The following is a 19,001-nucleotide window of genomic DNA, read 5'->3' as shown; positions in this document are numbered from 1 at the left end:
TTCTGGACCACAATGCAAACTGTGAAAGCTCCACCAAGTTTAGTTTCAATTGTGAACTTTGTGGAGTCTTCTATATTGTTGTAGCAGCCTAAGCAATGATAGATGACAACAAGAATATTTAATTCATATGTAAATGGAAGAAATATAGCATAAACATCAATTGCCTTTTTTTTTATCAGCCATAAACATCAATTGCCTTGTTTAACACCTCTCGATTTAAGCCTATAGAGAATGAAAACAAGGAGGGGTGGAGAATAGGGAAAACCAGCATACATGCAGGACTTAATATACATAAATGAATCAGTCAACAAAGACCACAATCCTCTATTCACGCTGTAATTTCTCCATGCTTTTTACCCCCTACCCCCCCCCCCCCTCGGTTCTTCCTAAGAAAAAATGTGACATAACATAATAGCTTTTCCTTGGGGGGTGGGACATGTCACAATTTTCACATATGACAGCTGCAGACAAAGAGGATCATCTGTGTGGATCCTGCCTATAAATCCCACTCTATAAAATAATGAGTCATAGTTACCTAAACTTAGGTTCTTTTTGGGCTCACCTTCAAGTTCACCAGTTCCACAAGAACTAACACATAACAGCATAATGTTTTGGATGTCCCAGTTAAAGAGTACTATGAAAGATACCAGCCATTCCAGGCATAGCAACTAGCAGTTTCAGTGACTGCTTTTACTGTTAGGATGACACTAACAAAATCATAGCTGATTGGCAATAAATTTATTCAGGTGTCCCTGACATGCTCTCCAGGCAAATGGTTCTACTTCCTCGAGATAAAATAGGAAGTGTTTTGTAGTTATCTGTTTCTTTTCCCTTTTTATTTTATTAGCAACAAAATTATATTCTATTATTGAGAATGAGTAGTATAAAAGAGGTATAGAGGAGGAAAAAAAATCAATCCAGATTTTGGAAATAAGGGGCTACATGAAGACAAGACAGTTCAAAATATCCTTTGAGTAGATCCTAAAAACAGCCATTCATATAGCAGGTACACATGGGAAACATTCAAGTATTTGAACGCCATTGATGGATCTTGAAATCTCATGTACCAAAAATTGAAATTTCTTCTGGATTGTTATGAGTAGCATTTGACAGACCAAAAAAAATCCAATTGAAAATATTATTACAATCATCCAACCAGTTGTGCATAAAATTGACATGGTTGGATTATTGTAAAGATCCAATCCATGGAATTTCTTCTGGACTGTTTGCAAGTAGCCTATGACAGGACAAAAACACCAATTAAACAAATCAATATAATCATCCAGCCAGGTTTAAGTCCTATTCCCTGCATAATTGCCTAGTGTGATATATCCTGATATTCCATTTGTGTAAGCAATAAACTGATAGACTTTTTTCTTTTACCTGCAGCTGCTGCAGCACGTGGCCAGATGGTCTGCTCAAGATCTGACGCATCAACTCTTTCTCCCCACATACATACTTCACCTCCAATAACCAATTTTTGCTCATTGGGGTTTGTGATGTTTGTGAGTGGTTCATTCATGTAAAACCCCTGCCAAGTGGCATCCAAATGATCCAAATACCATTTATCCTGGTTGCTGACAATGCATCTAAGTCCAGCTGCAACCACTTTCTGAGCAACACCACCCCCAAGCCTGCCAAGACATTGAGAAAAGGGGCTTTAAAGCTATGGTATCAAAACTCTGGGTATTAGTAATTCCATGATCTTAGAATATAGTAATTTTCTCTTTCTTGTAAAATTTGATTTTACTTTTAGGATTCAATGCATTATTCATATTAAATTGGGAAAGCCACAGTTGCAATCAAACCAAATGGAGAAGCTACACTGTAACATGGTTCACATCCCGCAAAAACAACTAGGATTTAAACCCCATCCAGTGATAATCACATGTAAAATAAAAGTTGACAAATAAAGGAATAGGAAAGGTTTCATGATTCTAGATGAAAAGAAACAAAAAATCATGCAAATACTGCTGCTAGATTTCTCCTGTACCTGATTTCTTTCAAACACTAATTGCATACCCTATTGACATATTACTGGCTCATGCCTCCTAGACCCAATTTTCTTAATTTCTGTTCTTTCTTTTTCCTTTTGGTTTTCAGTAATCAAATTATTTCTGCACATTACTCATTGCAATGAAGATAATATCAGTTATAATCTCACCAGCAAAAGGCAAAAGAACAAAATCATGGATGAATACTACTGAGGCAACTCTTGAGTATTTAAATGTATATACTTTAATAGTGAAATATTATTTATTTGGTAACTCTTTTTTTTTTATATGTAATATTTATTTGTTTGGTAATTCTTTGTTATGGCATCCCTAATAACTCTTAGCAAAATTAAAAAGGATTATACCAATTTCTATCTATCCATATGGTGATTTTCAGATATTCAAAGACTAATAGTATCCTTAGTTCGGTTCAAAATCTTCCCTACAGAATATATATGCATAAGTTATGTTTGCTTGAATAAGGCTGCCAAATGAGAAGAGAATAAGAAGAAGGAGAAGATATGAGAAGGGCGGAAAAATCACTCTCAGCCAGCCCTAAACTATTATATATAAGAGCATTACATAATGTTACATAAATAGCTAGAATGCCCCTGATTAGTGATGGGACACCTAGTCAAATAAAACACTAAATAAGATTAGGCCCAATAACTAATGTCTTAAGACACAACAAAGATAAAACAAACAAATTAAGACAGCCGAACCAACACTCCCCCTCAAGCTAAGCATGGATGCTAATCATGTTTACCTTGCCAAGTAAGTCCAAGAATTTCACTGTAGCTAGCCCTTTAGTTAGAACATCTGCAATCTGCATCTCGGAGGGAGTATAAGGAATGCAGAGTTCTCCTGAGACGATTCTTTCTCTGACAAAGTGGCGGTCTATCTCAATATGTTTCGTTCTATCATGTTGCACTGGGTTATTTGCAATGTTGATGGCAGCCTTGTTGTCACAGTACAACCTGAGAGGGCACTCGATCTTTATTCCAAGTTCACCAAGAAGGATCTTAAGCCATAGAAGTTCAGCAACACCATGAGCCATAGCTCGATATTTGGCCTCTGCACTAGATCTAGCCACCACATTCTGTTTTTTACTCCTCCATGTAACTAAATTTCCTCCAACAAAGGTGCAATACCCGAAAGTAGACTTCCTATCCCAATAGAGCCAGCCCAATCTGCATCAGTATATTCTTCAACTTCAATTTTATTGTTTTTTTTGAACATAATTCCGTTCCCCGAGCAGGACTTCAAATATTTGAGGATCCTTTCCACAACTTTCATGTGAGGGATTTTAGGCGTGTGCATGAACTGACTGACAACATGTACAGTATAAGCAATGTCAGGGTGAGTGAGGGATAGGTAAATCAACTTCCCCACCAGCTTTTGGCATCTTTCCTTATCAAGGTAGTCCTCTCCTACAGACTCCTGTAGACCATGGTTCTGTTCTATTGGAGTATCTGCTGGCCTACACCCCATCAGGCCTGTCTCTTGTAGAAGATCAAGGATGTATTTCCGCTGACATATATAGATGCCCTCTTTGGATCTAGCAACTTCAATCCCAAGAAAGTATCTCAGTTGGCCCAGGTCTTTGATCTCAAATTCAGCAGCCAAGACCTCCTTTAGTCTTTTAATCTCTTCCTGATCATCCCCTGTAATTACCATATTATCCACATAGACAATAAGTGCTGTAAGTTTGCCATCTCTCTTCCTTATGAGCAGGGTATGATATGCCCCACTTTGAGTGTAGCCCCCTTTCTTCATGGCCCCACATAGCTTCTCAAACCAAGCACGAGGGGACTACTTAAGACCGTATAGAGCTTTTCTCAGTCTACCAACCTTCTTGCCAAACCCATAACCTGGAGGAGGATCCATGAATACCTCTTCATGTAGGTCGCCATTTGCTACCAATCTAGCCTCGTACCTTTCAATGGACCCATCCTCCCTATGCTTCACAGTGAACACCCACTTGCATCCAACAGTGCCTTTCCCTTCTGGAGATCCACTAATTTCCAATTCCCTGCTTTCATTAAGGCCTCCATTTCTTCGCCCATAGCCTCTTTCCATTTTGGGTCAGATATTGCCTCTGAATACCTAGTAGAGACATGCATAAAAGAGAGAGCAGACACAAAAGAATAATAACGAGGAGATAATTGTGAGTAAAACACAAAATCAGCAATGGGGTGTTTGATAGTACAAGAACGGGTTGACTTACGAAGGGCAATAGGTGAAAGGATGAGAGATCCATCACATGGACGCCCAAAGATTGCGGAATAAGGGGCGAATTTCAAAAATTTTTCCTCTCCCTTCAACTGGGAATCACATTCCCTATTTAGAAAATCATATTTTCAAGGATAAATCTTGAACCTTAAACTGAACCAGATCTGAACCAAAAGGAATGGGAGAGAACAATACCTGATACGGAGAAGTAATATCTCCCAACGAAGGTGTTCACGCCCAAGGAAGGATCCAAAGACTGCTCCCACTGAAGATGGCGCAGTGCAGGATGGAGCAGAATCAGCAGTGTTCTTCCCCAAGAACTCTATCCTTCGCAAGAATCAGTAGAATGGTACATGAGCACAGCTTCGTTTTCAATCCTTTCTCAAAGAACTGATGTCAAGATCTAATCTTGACTTCTCCCACAGCTGGAGATCGAACTGGCAAACAGGGCGACAAGAGCAGGGAGGCGGCAAGAGAGTATTCGCAGGGTGCAGAATTCTCTCTTCTTGATTTCAGCACTAAAGAGGATCTGATGTGTTTTTCTTTTTTTTTTTCTCCCTCTCAAGGCTGCCGCCCCCTCCTTGTTTTTGTTAACTTAAAAGATCAGCTCCTAATCCCATTAGGAGGTGCTTATCCAAATCATATTTGGATCAGCCTTCTCTTCTAGTGATAAGGTTAAACCCTTATCTTATCTGCAGATTAGATTAGCTTTATCCTAATCCCATTTGGAGATTTCTAGATCTGAATCACATTCAGATCTGGACTCTCTGAGTGGATAGGATTAAGACCCTATCCTATTTGCTAATCCATCTCAGAATTCGCCCCTTTGATTAACTAAATAAATAGCCCAGTTCGAAATGGGCTTCAGGCCCATCAAGCTTATGTGCTCACTTAACCTTCCTAACTGCTGCCCAGTTGGGCTTCCTTGTATGGTGTGGGACCCAAGCATTGATCTACACATCAGCCACATGGGTTCGGCCCAGCCTTTGTTACAAGGCCTGGTCGAATACACTGTTAAAGACAGTGAACCCCCTGAAACCCATCGAATGGGCTCTATGGGCCCAACACTTACCCTAAGCGGTCCTTGGGCCAAGCCACCTTGTAACACCCAGGGACTGTGGGCAGATGCAAGATTAGCCCATCAGGTATTATCCTCAATGGTCTTACACTTAACTTCTCAGCCTTAATGATCATACATTGCCCGACAAGAGAGGACCTCTCCCTCGGCTGCAAGGAACAGTGTTGCATTCTCCACTTATATGGATCCCGGTAATTAAAACCTTTTTGCAAACATTTTAGAAACCATAATGTATATACTTTTATCTCATATAAAATATACTTTGCAAAACAAATTTCAACGGTTGAAATCGGCTGCCGGCAGTCTTGGTTTCCAACAGTGAGAGTGCATCCCCGATCATTACCTTTGTCCGACAAAGGGGCCGATCCTGTCACTATGATCACCCACTCAGATGAATTCTCGGATTGTCCCAACATACCCAGGTTTTGACCCCCGCTAAGGATCTCACTGATTGGTACATCAAAGACAGCCCGATCCAACACCTAGTGCAGTATCATAATCGAGTCTAGGGGTCGGGTGTAACTTTCCAGTTTTGCCCATCAATCTCCAAGGTCCAGGGCAATACTGGAAATCTGGTCCAGTTCAAAGATTCAATTAATCCCACACTGTATGTGCCTAGGGTCTCACCCCGGTAGCTGAGACAAGCCACCCCAACCGACTTGGTGGCACCACAGTGTCAGCCTTGTCAGGATAGGTCTCCCCAGACCGACCCACTGGCTGTGAACATTCTAAACTAACACGAGTCTCAATAAGTGTCCAGTTTAAGGGTATTACACAGAAACATACCCAGGGAACATGAATCAAATATGTACTTTTATTCATTTACAATAAACTCATAAAGTACATCAATTTTGATTGAAGCTAAGGGCATACAAAACTGTCCAACAATAGGAAGATCCAAGTCAGAGGAGTTGATAGGATTACCTTGAGTTTCTGAGACAGGTTTGAGTGAGAGGTCCTTGCTTAGGTCAACCACTCCTTTCCCAGAAACGATAGAGAAAGAACCATTAGCAACCCTCATCTTATCTTGGCCAGACATTAAATGATAGGAAGAAAATAGAGAAGACGTGTGTCATGTGGTCAATTGCACCAGAATCAATAATCCAAGAGGTAGCATCAATAGTACTAGTTGCACTAAAGGTAGAGACAATACCTGACCTAGCAAGGGAGGTGGAAGCAAGAGAATTGGTCCTTAGACGGGCTATGGCCCGGCTAAGTACCTCAAACTCACCGGCAGTAAAACCCAAGGACCCAGTTCCAGGGGAATTAGTAGTCAGTTCCATGGAAGAGGAAGTAACTATGGATGAGTGTTTTGAACCCTCATCACTGTGACTCGTAGCCAGATTCCCACTTGCAAGTTGACTTTTTTGATGCTTCTTATCTTTCCGCAATGCAGCTGGCTTCAGATGCGGATAGAGAACCCAACATTTCTCTTTCACATGCCTTTCTCCTCCACAGTGGGTGCACTTCAGATGTCTCTTGTTCGAGTACCTGTTCCCTTTTTGATTTGTAGAGATTAGGGCCGAACGTTCCACAGACTGTTCAGCTAGTTTAGTTTGAGTATCAACCTGCATCTCCTTTCTTCTCACCTCTTCATTCCTCACAAGGTAGTAGACATGATGTAAGTCCAGCATTCCATCCCTTCCCAGAATTTGGGACCTTATGCTCTCATATACTGGATCTAGGCCAGCCAAGAATTTAAATGATCTACCCTCTTCATCCTGTTTGTCATGCTTTTCCATGTCTCTGGCATTCTCCCAATCAATAATAAAGTGATGATCTAGCTCTTCCCATAGTCCTTCTAGTGTAGAAAAATATGTTGCCACACTCATATCTCCTTGTCTCAAGGCAACAATGTCTTGATTCAGTCTATAAATTCTGGCATTATTTTTTTTTCTGCCCATAGGTTTTAGACACTTTTTCCCATATCTTGGCAGCAGTGGAGAAATGTTGAACAGTCCTAGCTACCCTTGGAGTCATTGAAGCAAGTAGCCAGGACATAACTGTAGCATTTTCCTTGCACCAAGTTGCATATTCAGCACTCCCCACTTCGGGTTCCTTCTTCTGCCCGTCCAAGTAACCAGTGAGTTCCTGGGATGTGATGAAGAGCATGGCAGAAACAGACCATTCTCTGAAGTTGTACTCATCCAACAACACATTTGTGATCTGTAGGCTGTGCAGATTTGGATTCTCCATATTAGGAGGCCTCCTACAAGCCCTAACATCTCTAGAAGACACTTCCCTGGATATGGAAGACATCTTCTCCTATTTGTAAATGTCAAGACTGTAAACACTATATAGGGAACTGTTTCAAACTTACGGAACTTGCTGCACTAAAACTCAGTCCTAAGAACCCGTCACGGAGCTGAAACACCAAGTACTACACTGCTGCACTGTGCCCTAATTACTGCTGTCGCAGACTATAATCTGTTGTGCAACACTGTTGCCGCAGCCTGCAACTTGCTGTGTTGGCTTCTACTGTGTGCTAATCACTGCTATCACAGGCAATAACCTCACCCACGAACAGTTCTAGGACTGCTGAGTTCAGTCCTCCCTCTTAGATCTGTTCTACACAGATCCCTCTTAGCCGAATGGCTACAGTTTGCTGTACTGTGTCTATTAGGGCATCAGATTCCGGGTCTAACTCCCCTTGGGCCCTACAACCAAGGGAAACCCTAGATGTAGGTCCTGCTTTGTTCTATGACCAACCGTAGGGTTTCTTTGCAGCAACCAAGATAGAAAAGAAGAAGAGAGAGAGGTAGATGCGAGTAGAAGAAGAAGTGGCTGCTGTAACCAGGCGAAAGATTAGAGCTCTGATACCATGTTTGCTTGAATAAGGCTGCCGAATGAGAAGAGAAGAAGGAGAAGATATGAGAAGGGCAGAAAAATCACTCTCAGCCAGCCCTAAACTATTATGTATAAGAGCATTACATAATGTTACATAAATAGACTAGAATGCCCCTGATTAGTGATGGGACACCTAGTCAAATAAAACACTAAATAAGATTAGGCCCAATAACTAATGTCTTAAGACACAACAAAGATAAAACAAACAAATTAGGACAGCCGAATCAACAAGTTATAGTTAAATAAAGAAATGCATGCATAGATATGGGCCTTTTGAACTATAGGCTCCTTAAAAATGATAGGAAAAAAGGCATACCAGTTGTGCACTACTGTCTTTGGGTTCAATTGCTTGCCAAAGTTGTTGAAGGTTTCTTCCCTATTCATTTTACAAATGCACAAATGAGATGGTACATATAGATAGGTAGATAGATAGTATTGATTTAGATTTTAGAAAACCTTGAGCTGAAGTCCTTTACCAGTTAACTATTTCAAATCCGTGGGATAGTGCTATATGCTGTGCTCTCAAGACAAAGTATTTATATGCATCAGATTCATTCATCCTATGCTTGATTAACCTGCACATAAAATACTTGTTTAAAGCTTGTTTGATGAAAATTATTGATCAATAAACATCCAAGTAACCTGAAATAGAAGAAGAGAACTAGACCCTTCCAAAAGCCCAGCATAAAGTGATGAAACATCCTAAACACAACATATACACAACTGTTTAAATAGTGTATCACTACTGTACCAACTTAGATCAACTTCCCGAGTTGGGGTTAAGGCTGAGTTAGTCAATAGTTTGTCTGAGTTGAGTTGAGCTCTGTTAAGAGGTGTGAGACCAGGGGTAGTTTGGTGTCTTTACTTATCATTGTGATATGAGAACAGTTTAAGCTCTGCCCCACTTCATTAAGGGCAGAATAGACCTTTTATATGTACTATAAAACATATAAACGAGGAAGCTGTCAACTGGTGGGAGATTATTTTATTTTCTCCCACTTGTTCTCTCTATATTTCTCTCTCTTCTCCTTTCTTTTATATACAGAATTTACATGGTACCAGAGCCACGTTCATCTCTTATAGAAGCATGCAAGTGACCTCTGGCCACTCTTAGAAATTCACTAGTGACCTGCAGTTGATGCTAGAAGGTTTTGTGGACTATCACAGCAACCCATGATCTCTTCTGGGTGTTCAGTGTGACCTGCAATCACTTTTAGGTAGGGTTTAAGGTCTGTGATCCATACTAGAAGTGGCATTAAGAGTGCAGAACCTATTCTATTTGAGTTTCTTTCTGGAGATCAGTGTCTCCACTCAATGCCATCCTTGAGTGGGTCAAATCTATTTTCTATTTTCTACTCAGTTACAGTCACCATGTGTGACTGTGGAATGATGCATGTGGTTGTTTAGACTCTTCAATTGATTTTACTAAAGAGGGCATAGTGGTAATCAGTTTTGGTGACTTATGTAAGTAGCTGCTAGCATGCAGTGGTGAATGGTAAGGTGCTGGAATTGGTTTGTTAGTGCTATGAAGTCGGTATTCTCATTTTTGTGGCTGGAAATTTGCTAGGTGTTCTTTACATTTTGGGTGATTAAAAGAAGCCATGACAGCATCCAGAAGTGGTGAAATCTAGTGTTTTGGTTCCATCTGAGTTCTTTGCAGTGTAAACAATGTTGAGAATGGTTAGACAGGGGTGTTTTTGGTCATTTTCTCCTTTCTTATACTCTCTTTGTATTTGGGCACCCAGATAGGGGCCTTCTTGTAATTATTAATTTTCAATTACAAAGTGAACTTTTGAGGGTGTGAACAGTGAACTTCACACACCTCTCGACACTTTCCTTTCTTCTCTTCTTTCTTTCTCTCTTGAAACCCTAGTTTCTGCAACTTGGTATCAGAGCGGGTAGAAGCATCTGGGAGTTAGCTTTCTGCTGATCTCCAACCTAAAGGCAAACTGCTGATGTCAGATTGCTGCCAGATGATGCCAGCAGTCTGTACAGGTGTCGGCGGCGGTCTATGAAACCAACACAGTTCGATACGCCTTGATTTTAGAAAGATTTTGGTATGACTCTTGTCATTATCTGTAGCTTCTATGATTTTTGGTGGATTTTTCAAGGAAAAAATCGCAGAAATCCCAGATCTAATGTCGATCCATGTATAGCATGTTTAATGATTTTTTCTGTTATAAAACCTAGACCATTCAAGTCATTTTTCAATTTGGGAGATTTTTTTCTCCCTCTATTTTGCCGCAAACCTAGTTTTTGGGTCTTGCTTTGGTTCTTAACCGTGTGGTAACCTAGTTTTTTTGGTCTGGAATCTCGGTTAAAGTGTTGAGGGTCCTTTTTGGTTGGAGAAAAGGTGTCTTGTTAGAATATGAAATCATCTAAGGATTTTCAGATGGTTCCCGACGTGTTCCTAGGAATTGCAAATATTTCCAATAGTATGATAACTACTGTTAAACTGGATGGAACTAATTTTTTAGAGTGATCTCAATTTAATAAACTTGCCATTACTGGGAGGGGTAAATTGGGATTCATCACAGAAAGGGAAGTGAAGCCGAGTCTTGAAGACCTGAAATTTGCAAGGTGGGAACAAGACAACTCCCTTGTTATGTCATGGCTGTTTTGCTCAATGCAACTTCATATTGCCCGAAATTACATGTTTCTTCCATCTGCCAAGGATATCTGGGATAGGGTAGTTGCTACTTATTCCCAAGTTAACAATACTGATAGAACTTATCAGCTTCGGAGGGAAGCTTGCAGTATGCGTCAAGGGGAGAGATTTATTTGTTGCTATGTATTTCTCTTTTCTACAGTCTATCTAGGAAGAAATAGATCACTTGAAAGCTCTAGTTTGCAAGGACCCTAAAGATGGTAAGTAGTATCGGAAGTACATATAGGAAAATAGAATCTTTGATTTTTTGGTTGGCTTGAACCCAGAGTTTGATTTCACTAGACAACACATTCTTAGTGCAAGCGTTGTTTCTCTTGCTACTGCTTACTCTCTTGTACAAGGGGAAAAAAGCTGAAGAAATGCCATGACACAATCCTTTGTAAGTGATCATTCTGCCTTGTAGCAAAATACTAGCAAACATCCCATTGAAGAGAAAGTCAAGGGTGTTATTTGTGAGTACTACAAGAAGACAAGACACACTAAAGAAAGGTGTTGGAAGCTCAATCCTCATCTAAAACCAGAAAGTACAAAACCGGGAAGAAGGGCAATGCTCACTTGGCCATAGTTGGTAATGATGCTCAGCCCTCAGATGTGCTCGACTCCGCTGATATGATGGACAAACTCAGGAATATATTGTTGCAGCTAGAGAAGGGTGATACATCCTCATCACTGGTTCTCGACTTAGTAATTTATCTAGTTCATATTGCCAAGACAGGTACTGCACTTGCTTGTTCCACCTCCTTAGCCCATGGATTGTATGGCTCTGGGGTCAGTGCCCATATGACTAGTATGCCTTCACATTTTACCTCATATAAGTTAACCCCGGAGAAGGGCAAGAAGATTACTGTTGCAGATGGATCACAGACTCCAATCTCGGGTCAGGGTGAAGTCAGAATCACTAATAACCTTTCTATTGACTCTGTTCTACATGTGCCCCAGCTACAAAAAAAAAATTATTGTCTGCTAGTTCTCTAACAAAATCCCACAATTGCTTAGTGACCTTTTTTCCCACCGGTTGTGTTTTTCAAAACCGGAGCACGGGAAAGACAATTGGAAGTGGGCATGAAGTGGATGGAGTCTATCTCCTGGATGGACCTTTAGAACATGGATTGTCAAGCCAGATTGAATCTTGTTCCAATGAGAAAATGAGCCTTTTGAAATTATGGCATTGTCGCCTTGGTCATATGTCTGTCAATTCTAGTTCTCTAACAAAATCCCACAATTGCTCAGTGACCTTTTTTCCCACCGGTTGTGTTTTTCAGAACCGGAGCATGGGAAAGACAATTGGAAGTGGGCATGAAGTGGATGGAGTCTATCTTCTGAATGGACCTTTAGAGCATGGATTGTCAAGCCAGATTGAATCTTGTTCCAATGAGAAAATGAACCTTTTGAAATTATGGCATTGTCACCTTGGTCATATGTCTATCAATTCTGTCAAGTTTTTGTTTCCAAACTTGTCTGATTTTGTGTCAAAATCGAATTTTGAATGTGAAATTTGTCATTTATCCAAACAATGTGGAAACACATGTTTTGCAAACAATAAAAGAAGTAATGTTGCTTTCCATTTGATCCATACTGATATTTGGGGCCCATATGTTGTCCCCTGTATGGGGGGGGGGGGTATAGATATTTCATTCTCTTTGTTGATGATTACAGTCGGTATACATGACTTTACTTGATAAAAGTAGAGATGAAGTTCCTATGATTGTTCAAAACTTCATGAATATGGTCGAAACACAACTTGAGAAAAAAACAGAGGCATTATTCACCAAAGTTCATGTAGTCATACTCCACAACAAAATGGGGTGGCTGAAAGAAAAAAACAGGCATGTGGTTGAAGTTGTTCGAGGCTTATTGTTCCAAGCTCATGTTCCAACTCGTTTCTAGGGTGATGCTATTGAGACAACTGTATATCTCATTAACAAACTCCCATCAAGGGTCCTTAACCTTCATTCTTCTCATCAACTACTCTTCCCTGATGAACTTCCTTTTAATCTAACCCTTAAGGTCTTTGGTTGTGTTTGTTTTGTTCATGATATGAGTCCTTCCTGGCACAAGTTTGATCATAAATTCATTGGTTACTCTCCTTTCCAGAAAGACTATAGATGCTTTGATGCTCTCTCTAGAAAGAGATATGTCTCTAAGGATGTTACCTTTTTGGAATCCTCTTCCTTTTTCCAATCATCCCATCATTCTCTTCAAGGGGGGAATGCAAGTGAAGATTAGACTCCCTTCTACCTTCTTGTTCCTCCCTTTCTTCCTACCTCTATTCCTTCTCCTCCTCCTCCTATGTATCGACCTCGGTCCTAGCAGCAGTTTTTCATCAGGCAAAGTAAGAGGGTGGCTCCTGAAGCAGAATTCCCATCACAATCCAATTCCCCAAACTCAAGTAATCTTGAACCTCCGACAATCCTATTATTAATTCTGACCTTAATCTTCCTATTGCCATTCGAAAAGGGAAGAAGACATGTAGTAAGTATCCTATCACTATGTGTCTTATGGTGCTCTTTCCCCTTCCTATTGTGCCTATAGTTTTGCTATCTCTTCTATTTCCATCCCTCATAGTGTTACAAAGGCAATGCAATGCCCCAATTGTAAGGGAGCTATGAACCAAGGAATGGAGGCCCTAATAAAGAACCAAACTTGGGAGGTTGTTCCTTGCCCTAAGGATAAGATTCCTGTTGGGTGTAAATGGGTTTATACTGTTAAGCACAAGGCAGATGGCTCAATTAAAAGATACAAAGCTCAACTTGTAGCCAAAGGATACACTCAGACTTATGGCAGTGATCATCTAGAAACCTTTGCTCCATTTGCTATAATGAACTCCATTCGTATGATTATGTCTCTTGCCGCCCATTACTCATGGCTTTTATATCAAATGGATGTAAAGACCACTTCCCTTAATGGGGACTTACAAGAGGAACTGTATATGAACTTACCACCGGGGTAAGTTTCCCTAACAGTGATGGAAAAGTGTGCCGTTTGAAGAAGTCTTCATATGGGCTAAAACAATCTCCAAGAGCATGGTTTGACAGGTTAAGGAATGCCATCTTAAAGATTGGTTTTTCTTAATCTCAGGCTGACCACACCTTATCTATTAGAAGAGTTGATGGTAGAGTAACAATGTTGATAGTATATGTTGATGACATTGTTGCGACAAGTGATGATATCACATGTATCTCTCAGTTAAAGTCATTCATTGCTTCTAAATTTGAGATTAAGGACCTTGGTGATCTTCGATACTTTCTTGGCATTGAAGTTGCAAGACCCAAGAAGGGGATTTTTCTGTCACAAAGGAAATATGTACTTGATTTGCTTCATGAGGTTGGAGAATTAGGGTGTAAGCCTATAGAAACTCTAATTGATCCCAACCACTATTTGAACTCTACTGAAGGAGGAGTTCTTCCAGATAGGGGGTATATCAGAGATTGGTAGGACGCCTTCTGTATCTTTGTTTGACTAGCCCTGGCATTTCCTATGCTTTTGGAGTGGTTAGCCAATATATGCATGAACCCAAGACATCACATATGCAGGCAACTAACATAATTTTAGCCTACCTGAAAGGATGGCATGGCAAAGGGATGTTATATTCCAACCACGACCATCTAAAGATTGAAGCTTACATGGATGCTAATTGGGCAGGGTCCACCGATGATAGAAGATCTACATCCGGTTATTGTGCCTTAGTTGGAGGCAATGTGGTTTCCTGGAGAAGTAAGAAACAATCTGTGGTTGCTCGGTCTAGTGTTGAGGCAAAGTACAGGGCAATGGCTCATGGAGTATCTGAACTACTATGGTTGAAGACCTTATTGACTAAGATGGGCATCCAAGCAGATGTTCCAATGAGACTATATTGTGACAATCAAGCAGCCATAAATATTGCTCACAATCTTGTCCAACATGATCGTACATAGCATATTGAGGTGAATAGACATTTATTAGAGAAAGAATTGCTAGCAGAGAGATTTGCCTTCCTTTTGTAAGGTCAGAAGACCAACTAGCTGATTGCCTTACTAAAGGTGCTCACCATCCAAAGTTTGCTAAGAACCTTACCAAGATGGGCATGATTGACATATATGCTCAACTTGAGGGGGAGTGTTGAGAATGGTTAGATAGGGGTGTTTTTGGTCATTTTCTCCTTTCTTATACTCTCTTTGTATTTGGGCACCCATATAGGGGCTTTCTTGTAATTATTAATTTTCAACTATAAAGTGAACTTTTGAGGGTGCGAACAATGAATTTCACACCCCTCGACATTTTCCTTTCTTCTTCCTCTTGTTCTTCTTTTCTTCCCTTCTTTCTTTCTCTCACTTGAAACCCTAGTTTCTGCAACTAACTTCCATAAAATTAAATGGGGAGAATTACATACATTGGGTCAAGTCTGTGGAAGTCTTCTTTATGGATAAAGAGAAGCTTAAGTCCTTGAAGGATGAGAAACCATTAACTGGCAGCATAGGGTATGATGAGTGAATGTAACAAAATGCTCAAAGAAACCTAGGAACATGCTCAAAGGCTGTATTCAAGCAAGGAGAACAGTTTATCAGATGCAGGAGTACTTTCATCTTCAGCAGGGTGGTAAGAGCATAGAAGACTACTGAATTTAAATTTGCCCTGTTAGAATTATTTGCACTTTCTATGAGTTTAAATTTTTCTTGCACTCACTCTATCATGTGGTTATGATGATTTGGAACACTATAATTTTAAAGGTATGCATCTTTTTATCATTTCATTATATAAAAATAAATATATAATTTTGCATTTTTCACAGCATTTCTACCATGTCTGCAATTCTTACAATCCATACAATGTTTCCAACATTCCAGCATGCTTCCTGTATTTGGATGACCAATATTTCCACCGACATTGACATTTTAATCCTAGTTGTCCCATTCCTTGACTTACATTCTAGAGCTTTTGATCATATGAGAGGGTTACTAGGTGTGCCTACTTCCCTGTCACAGTCCTCTTCCTCATAGTTAGTTACAGTAGTTGAAGGTACTAAAACTTTAGTTTGTGGTTTAGGTTATGTTTCTCTTCAACCTTCATTGTCCCTATCCTCAGTGATATATGTCCCTAAGTTTCCTTTCCATTTAATGTCTATAAGCAAATTAAGTAAGCCTCTCAATTGTTTTTTTTTTTTAACATTCTTCCCTTGGTATTATGTTTTCCATGACGTAAACACAAGGAAGAAGATAAGTCGAGAGCATAATATCCATGGTATTATGATCTAGGGCCCATTCATTTATGTTGTTTTGTTTTTTTTTTGAGCTGTTTTTATGTTATGAACAGTAGCCGCCCTGTTAAGGGCATATTAGTCTTTGTGATCAATCTTTTCTATTAGCATATAAGATAATGAATGGGGTAGCCACATCATTATTGGCTTCTCCCAATCTCTTCTTCTCTCTCTTTTCATCTCACTAAGAATTCTCTCTTCTCTCTTCTTTCTCTCTGTTATCAAATCAGATTATTGTTTTTTCTTTTCTACTTCGTATCAGAGCAGTTTTTTGGGATTTTTTGAGTCTTCCATAATGCAGCCCTAGATCAGCCAACTACATGGTGAGTTAGAGAGCTGATTGAAGACTTAAAAAGTGCCCAATTCTTGGATCTTTTGGTGGATATAGAACCTTTGTGTCAGATCTTGGGCTGATCAACAAAACCAGGAAGAATTGGAGGAAGAGTCTTGATTGCAGTAGGACTCTTCAATTTTGACCTAGGAAGGGGCACTCTGCATTTTTTGGATTTCTTGGCAATTTCTGAAGAGGGCAGTTCAAATTCTTAGTTTTTTTAGGTATCTGGAGAGAGAGGCAGCCTTTTCTCTTGATTCTACTCCCTTGGAGAAAAGGAAAGGGGGTTGAGGCCTCTAAAGGGGGTAAATTTATTTTTCTTCATCTACAATTGATTCTCTAGGCAGCTATTTTGGGAATTATGGAGGGTAGTGGAGTTGAATGCAAGTTCACAGGTCAAATGGGGCTAGGTGGAGTAGGTGCTAGTGAACCTTTTGGGGTAGGAACCATAACTACAATTAAGTTGGATGGTACATGCTACTTGGAGTGGTCCCAAACAGCAAAAATGGCTATTGGTGCTCTTTGAAAATCAAGGTATGTTGCCGGTGTTAGACAGTTTTGTATGCCCTTAGCTTTAATTAAGATGATGTACTTTATGAGTTTATTGTAAATGAATAAAAGTGCACATTTGATTCATGTTCCCTTGGTATGTTTCTGTGTAATACCCTTAAACCGGGCACTTAATGAGACTCGTGTTAGTTTAGAATGTTCACAGCCAGTGATTCGGTCTGGGGAGACCTATCCTGACAAGGCTAACACTGTGGTGTCACCAAGTCGGTTGGGGTGGCCTGTCTCAGCTACCAGGGTGAGACCCTAGGCACATGCAGTGTAGGATTAATTGAATCTTTGAACTGGACCAGATTTCTAGTATTGCCCTGGACTTTGGAGATTGATGGGCAAAACTAGAAAGTTACACCCGACCCCTAGACTCGATTATGATACTGCACTAGGTGTTGGATTGGGTTGTCTTTGATATACCAATCAGTGAAATCCTTAGTGGGGGTCAAAACCTGGGTATGTTGGGACAGAGGTAATGATCGGGGATGCACTCTCACTAATGGAAACCAAGATTGCCGGCAACCGATTTCAATCGTTGAGATTTGTTTTGCAAAATATATTTTATATGAGATATAAAAGTATATATTTAATGGTTTCTAAAAGGTTTGCAAAATGTTTTAATTCCCGAGATCCATATAAGCAGAGAGTGCAACACTGTTCCTTGCAGCCGAGGGAGAGGTCCTCTCTTGTCGGGCAATGTATGATCATTATGGGCTGAGAGGTTAAGTGTAAGACCATTGAGGATAATACCTGATGGGCTAATCTTGCATTTGCCCACAGTCCCTGGGTGTTACAAGGTGGCTTAGCCCAGGGACCACTTAGGGTAAGTGTTGGGCCCAAAGAGCCCATGAGATGGGTTTTCAGGGGGTGCACTGTCCATAACAGTGTATTCGGCCAGGCCTTGTAACAAAGGCTGGGCTGAACCCATGTGGCTGATGTGTAGATCAATGTTTGGGTCCCACGCCATACAAGGAAGCCCAACTGGGCAGCAGTTTGGAAGGCTAAGTGAATACATAAACTTAAATGGGCCTTAAGCCCATTTCGAACTGGGCTGATTTGATTAGTCACTTAAAGGGGCGAATTCTGAGATGGATCAACTGATAGGATTGGGCCAGACCCTAACCACTTAGAGAGTCCAAGATCTAGATAAGATTTAGATCTGGAAGCCTCCTAATTAGATTAGGAGATGGTTGATCTGATCTGCAGATAAGATAAGGGTTATCCCTTATCACTTAAAGGGACTTCTAATCCAAATATGATTTGGATCTCCAACTCCTAATGGGATTAAGAGCTGATCCCTATGAGATTATAAAATGAGGAGGAGGTGACAACCTTTAGACATGCAACCAACACACACTCTTGTCTTCAGAGCTGAGATCACAAGAAGAGAGAATTCTGCACCCTGCGAATACTCTCCTGCCGCCTCCTTCCTGCAGCCGCCGCCTCCAGCAGTTCGATCTCCTCCTCTCTACAGAAGTAATCAAGATTCAATCTTGATACCAATCTTTTGGAGAAAAGATTGAGTGGAGCTGTATTCACAAGCCATCCTGTTGATTCTTGCGAAGGGTCAAGTTCTTTTGGAAGAACATTGTTGATTCTGCTCCATCCTGCACTGCGCCATCTTCAGTGGGAGCAAATTTTGGATCCTTCCTTGGGCGTGAACACCTCCATTGGGAGATACTGTTTCTCCGTATCAGGTATAATCCCTCCCTACTCTTTTGGTTCAGATCTGGTTCAGTTTATGGTTCAAGAATGATCCTTGAAAATATGATTTTCTAAATAGGGAATACAATTCCCAGTTGAAGGGAGAGAGATTTTTGAAATTCGCCTCCTTATTCCACAATCTTTGGGCATCCATGTGATGGATATCCTATCCCTTTAATCGGTGATGAGAAAAAACCTAAGACTAACTCTTCTCGATGTGTACAAGAGAATTACATGGTAATGACTTGGCTGTGCAATTCTATGTTACCCCATATAAGCAAAAATTTTTTATGGGCTAACACAACTAAGAAGATCTGGGATGGAATTGCAAAGACTTACTCATAGATTGAGAATAT

At 40.3% G+C, this 19,001-nt stretch overlaps 1 protein-coding gene across 2 annotated transcripts in view; it reads right to left on the bottom strand.

Moving 5' to 3' along the window:
- Window positions 1-19,001, bottom strand: part of LOC148873489 (beta-hexosaminidase 3-like) — a 61,708-nt gene that overhangs the window by 1,265 nt on the left and 41,442 nt on the right. For both annotated transcript variants that reach the window (XM_088976925.1, XM_088976933.1), the window contains exons 12-14: window positions 8,628-8,726; window positions 8,468-8,527; window positions 1,384-1,634 (exon numbers count right to left, since the gene is read on the bottom strand). In XM_088976925.1, the coding sequence (XP_088833051.1) occupies window positions 1,384-1,634; window positions 8,468-8,527; window positions 8,628-8,726 (410 nt within the window). The remainder of the gene's footprint in view (window positions 1-1,383; window positions 1,635-8,467; window positions 8,528-8,627; window positions 8,727-19,001) is intronic.

This window comes from Nelumbo lutea, chromosome 1, assembly GCF_056320005.1.
Source record: "Nelumbo lutea isolate HS-2025 chromosome 1, American lotus-T2T, whole genome shotgun sequence".
Taxonomy (NCBI): Eukaryota; Viridiplantae; Streptophyta; class Magnoliopsida; order Proteales; family Nelumbonaceae; genus Nelumbo; species Nelumbo lutea.
Note: the sequence above shows the minus strand (reverse complement) of the source record. Positions and strands in the feature narration are given on the sequence as shown.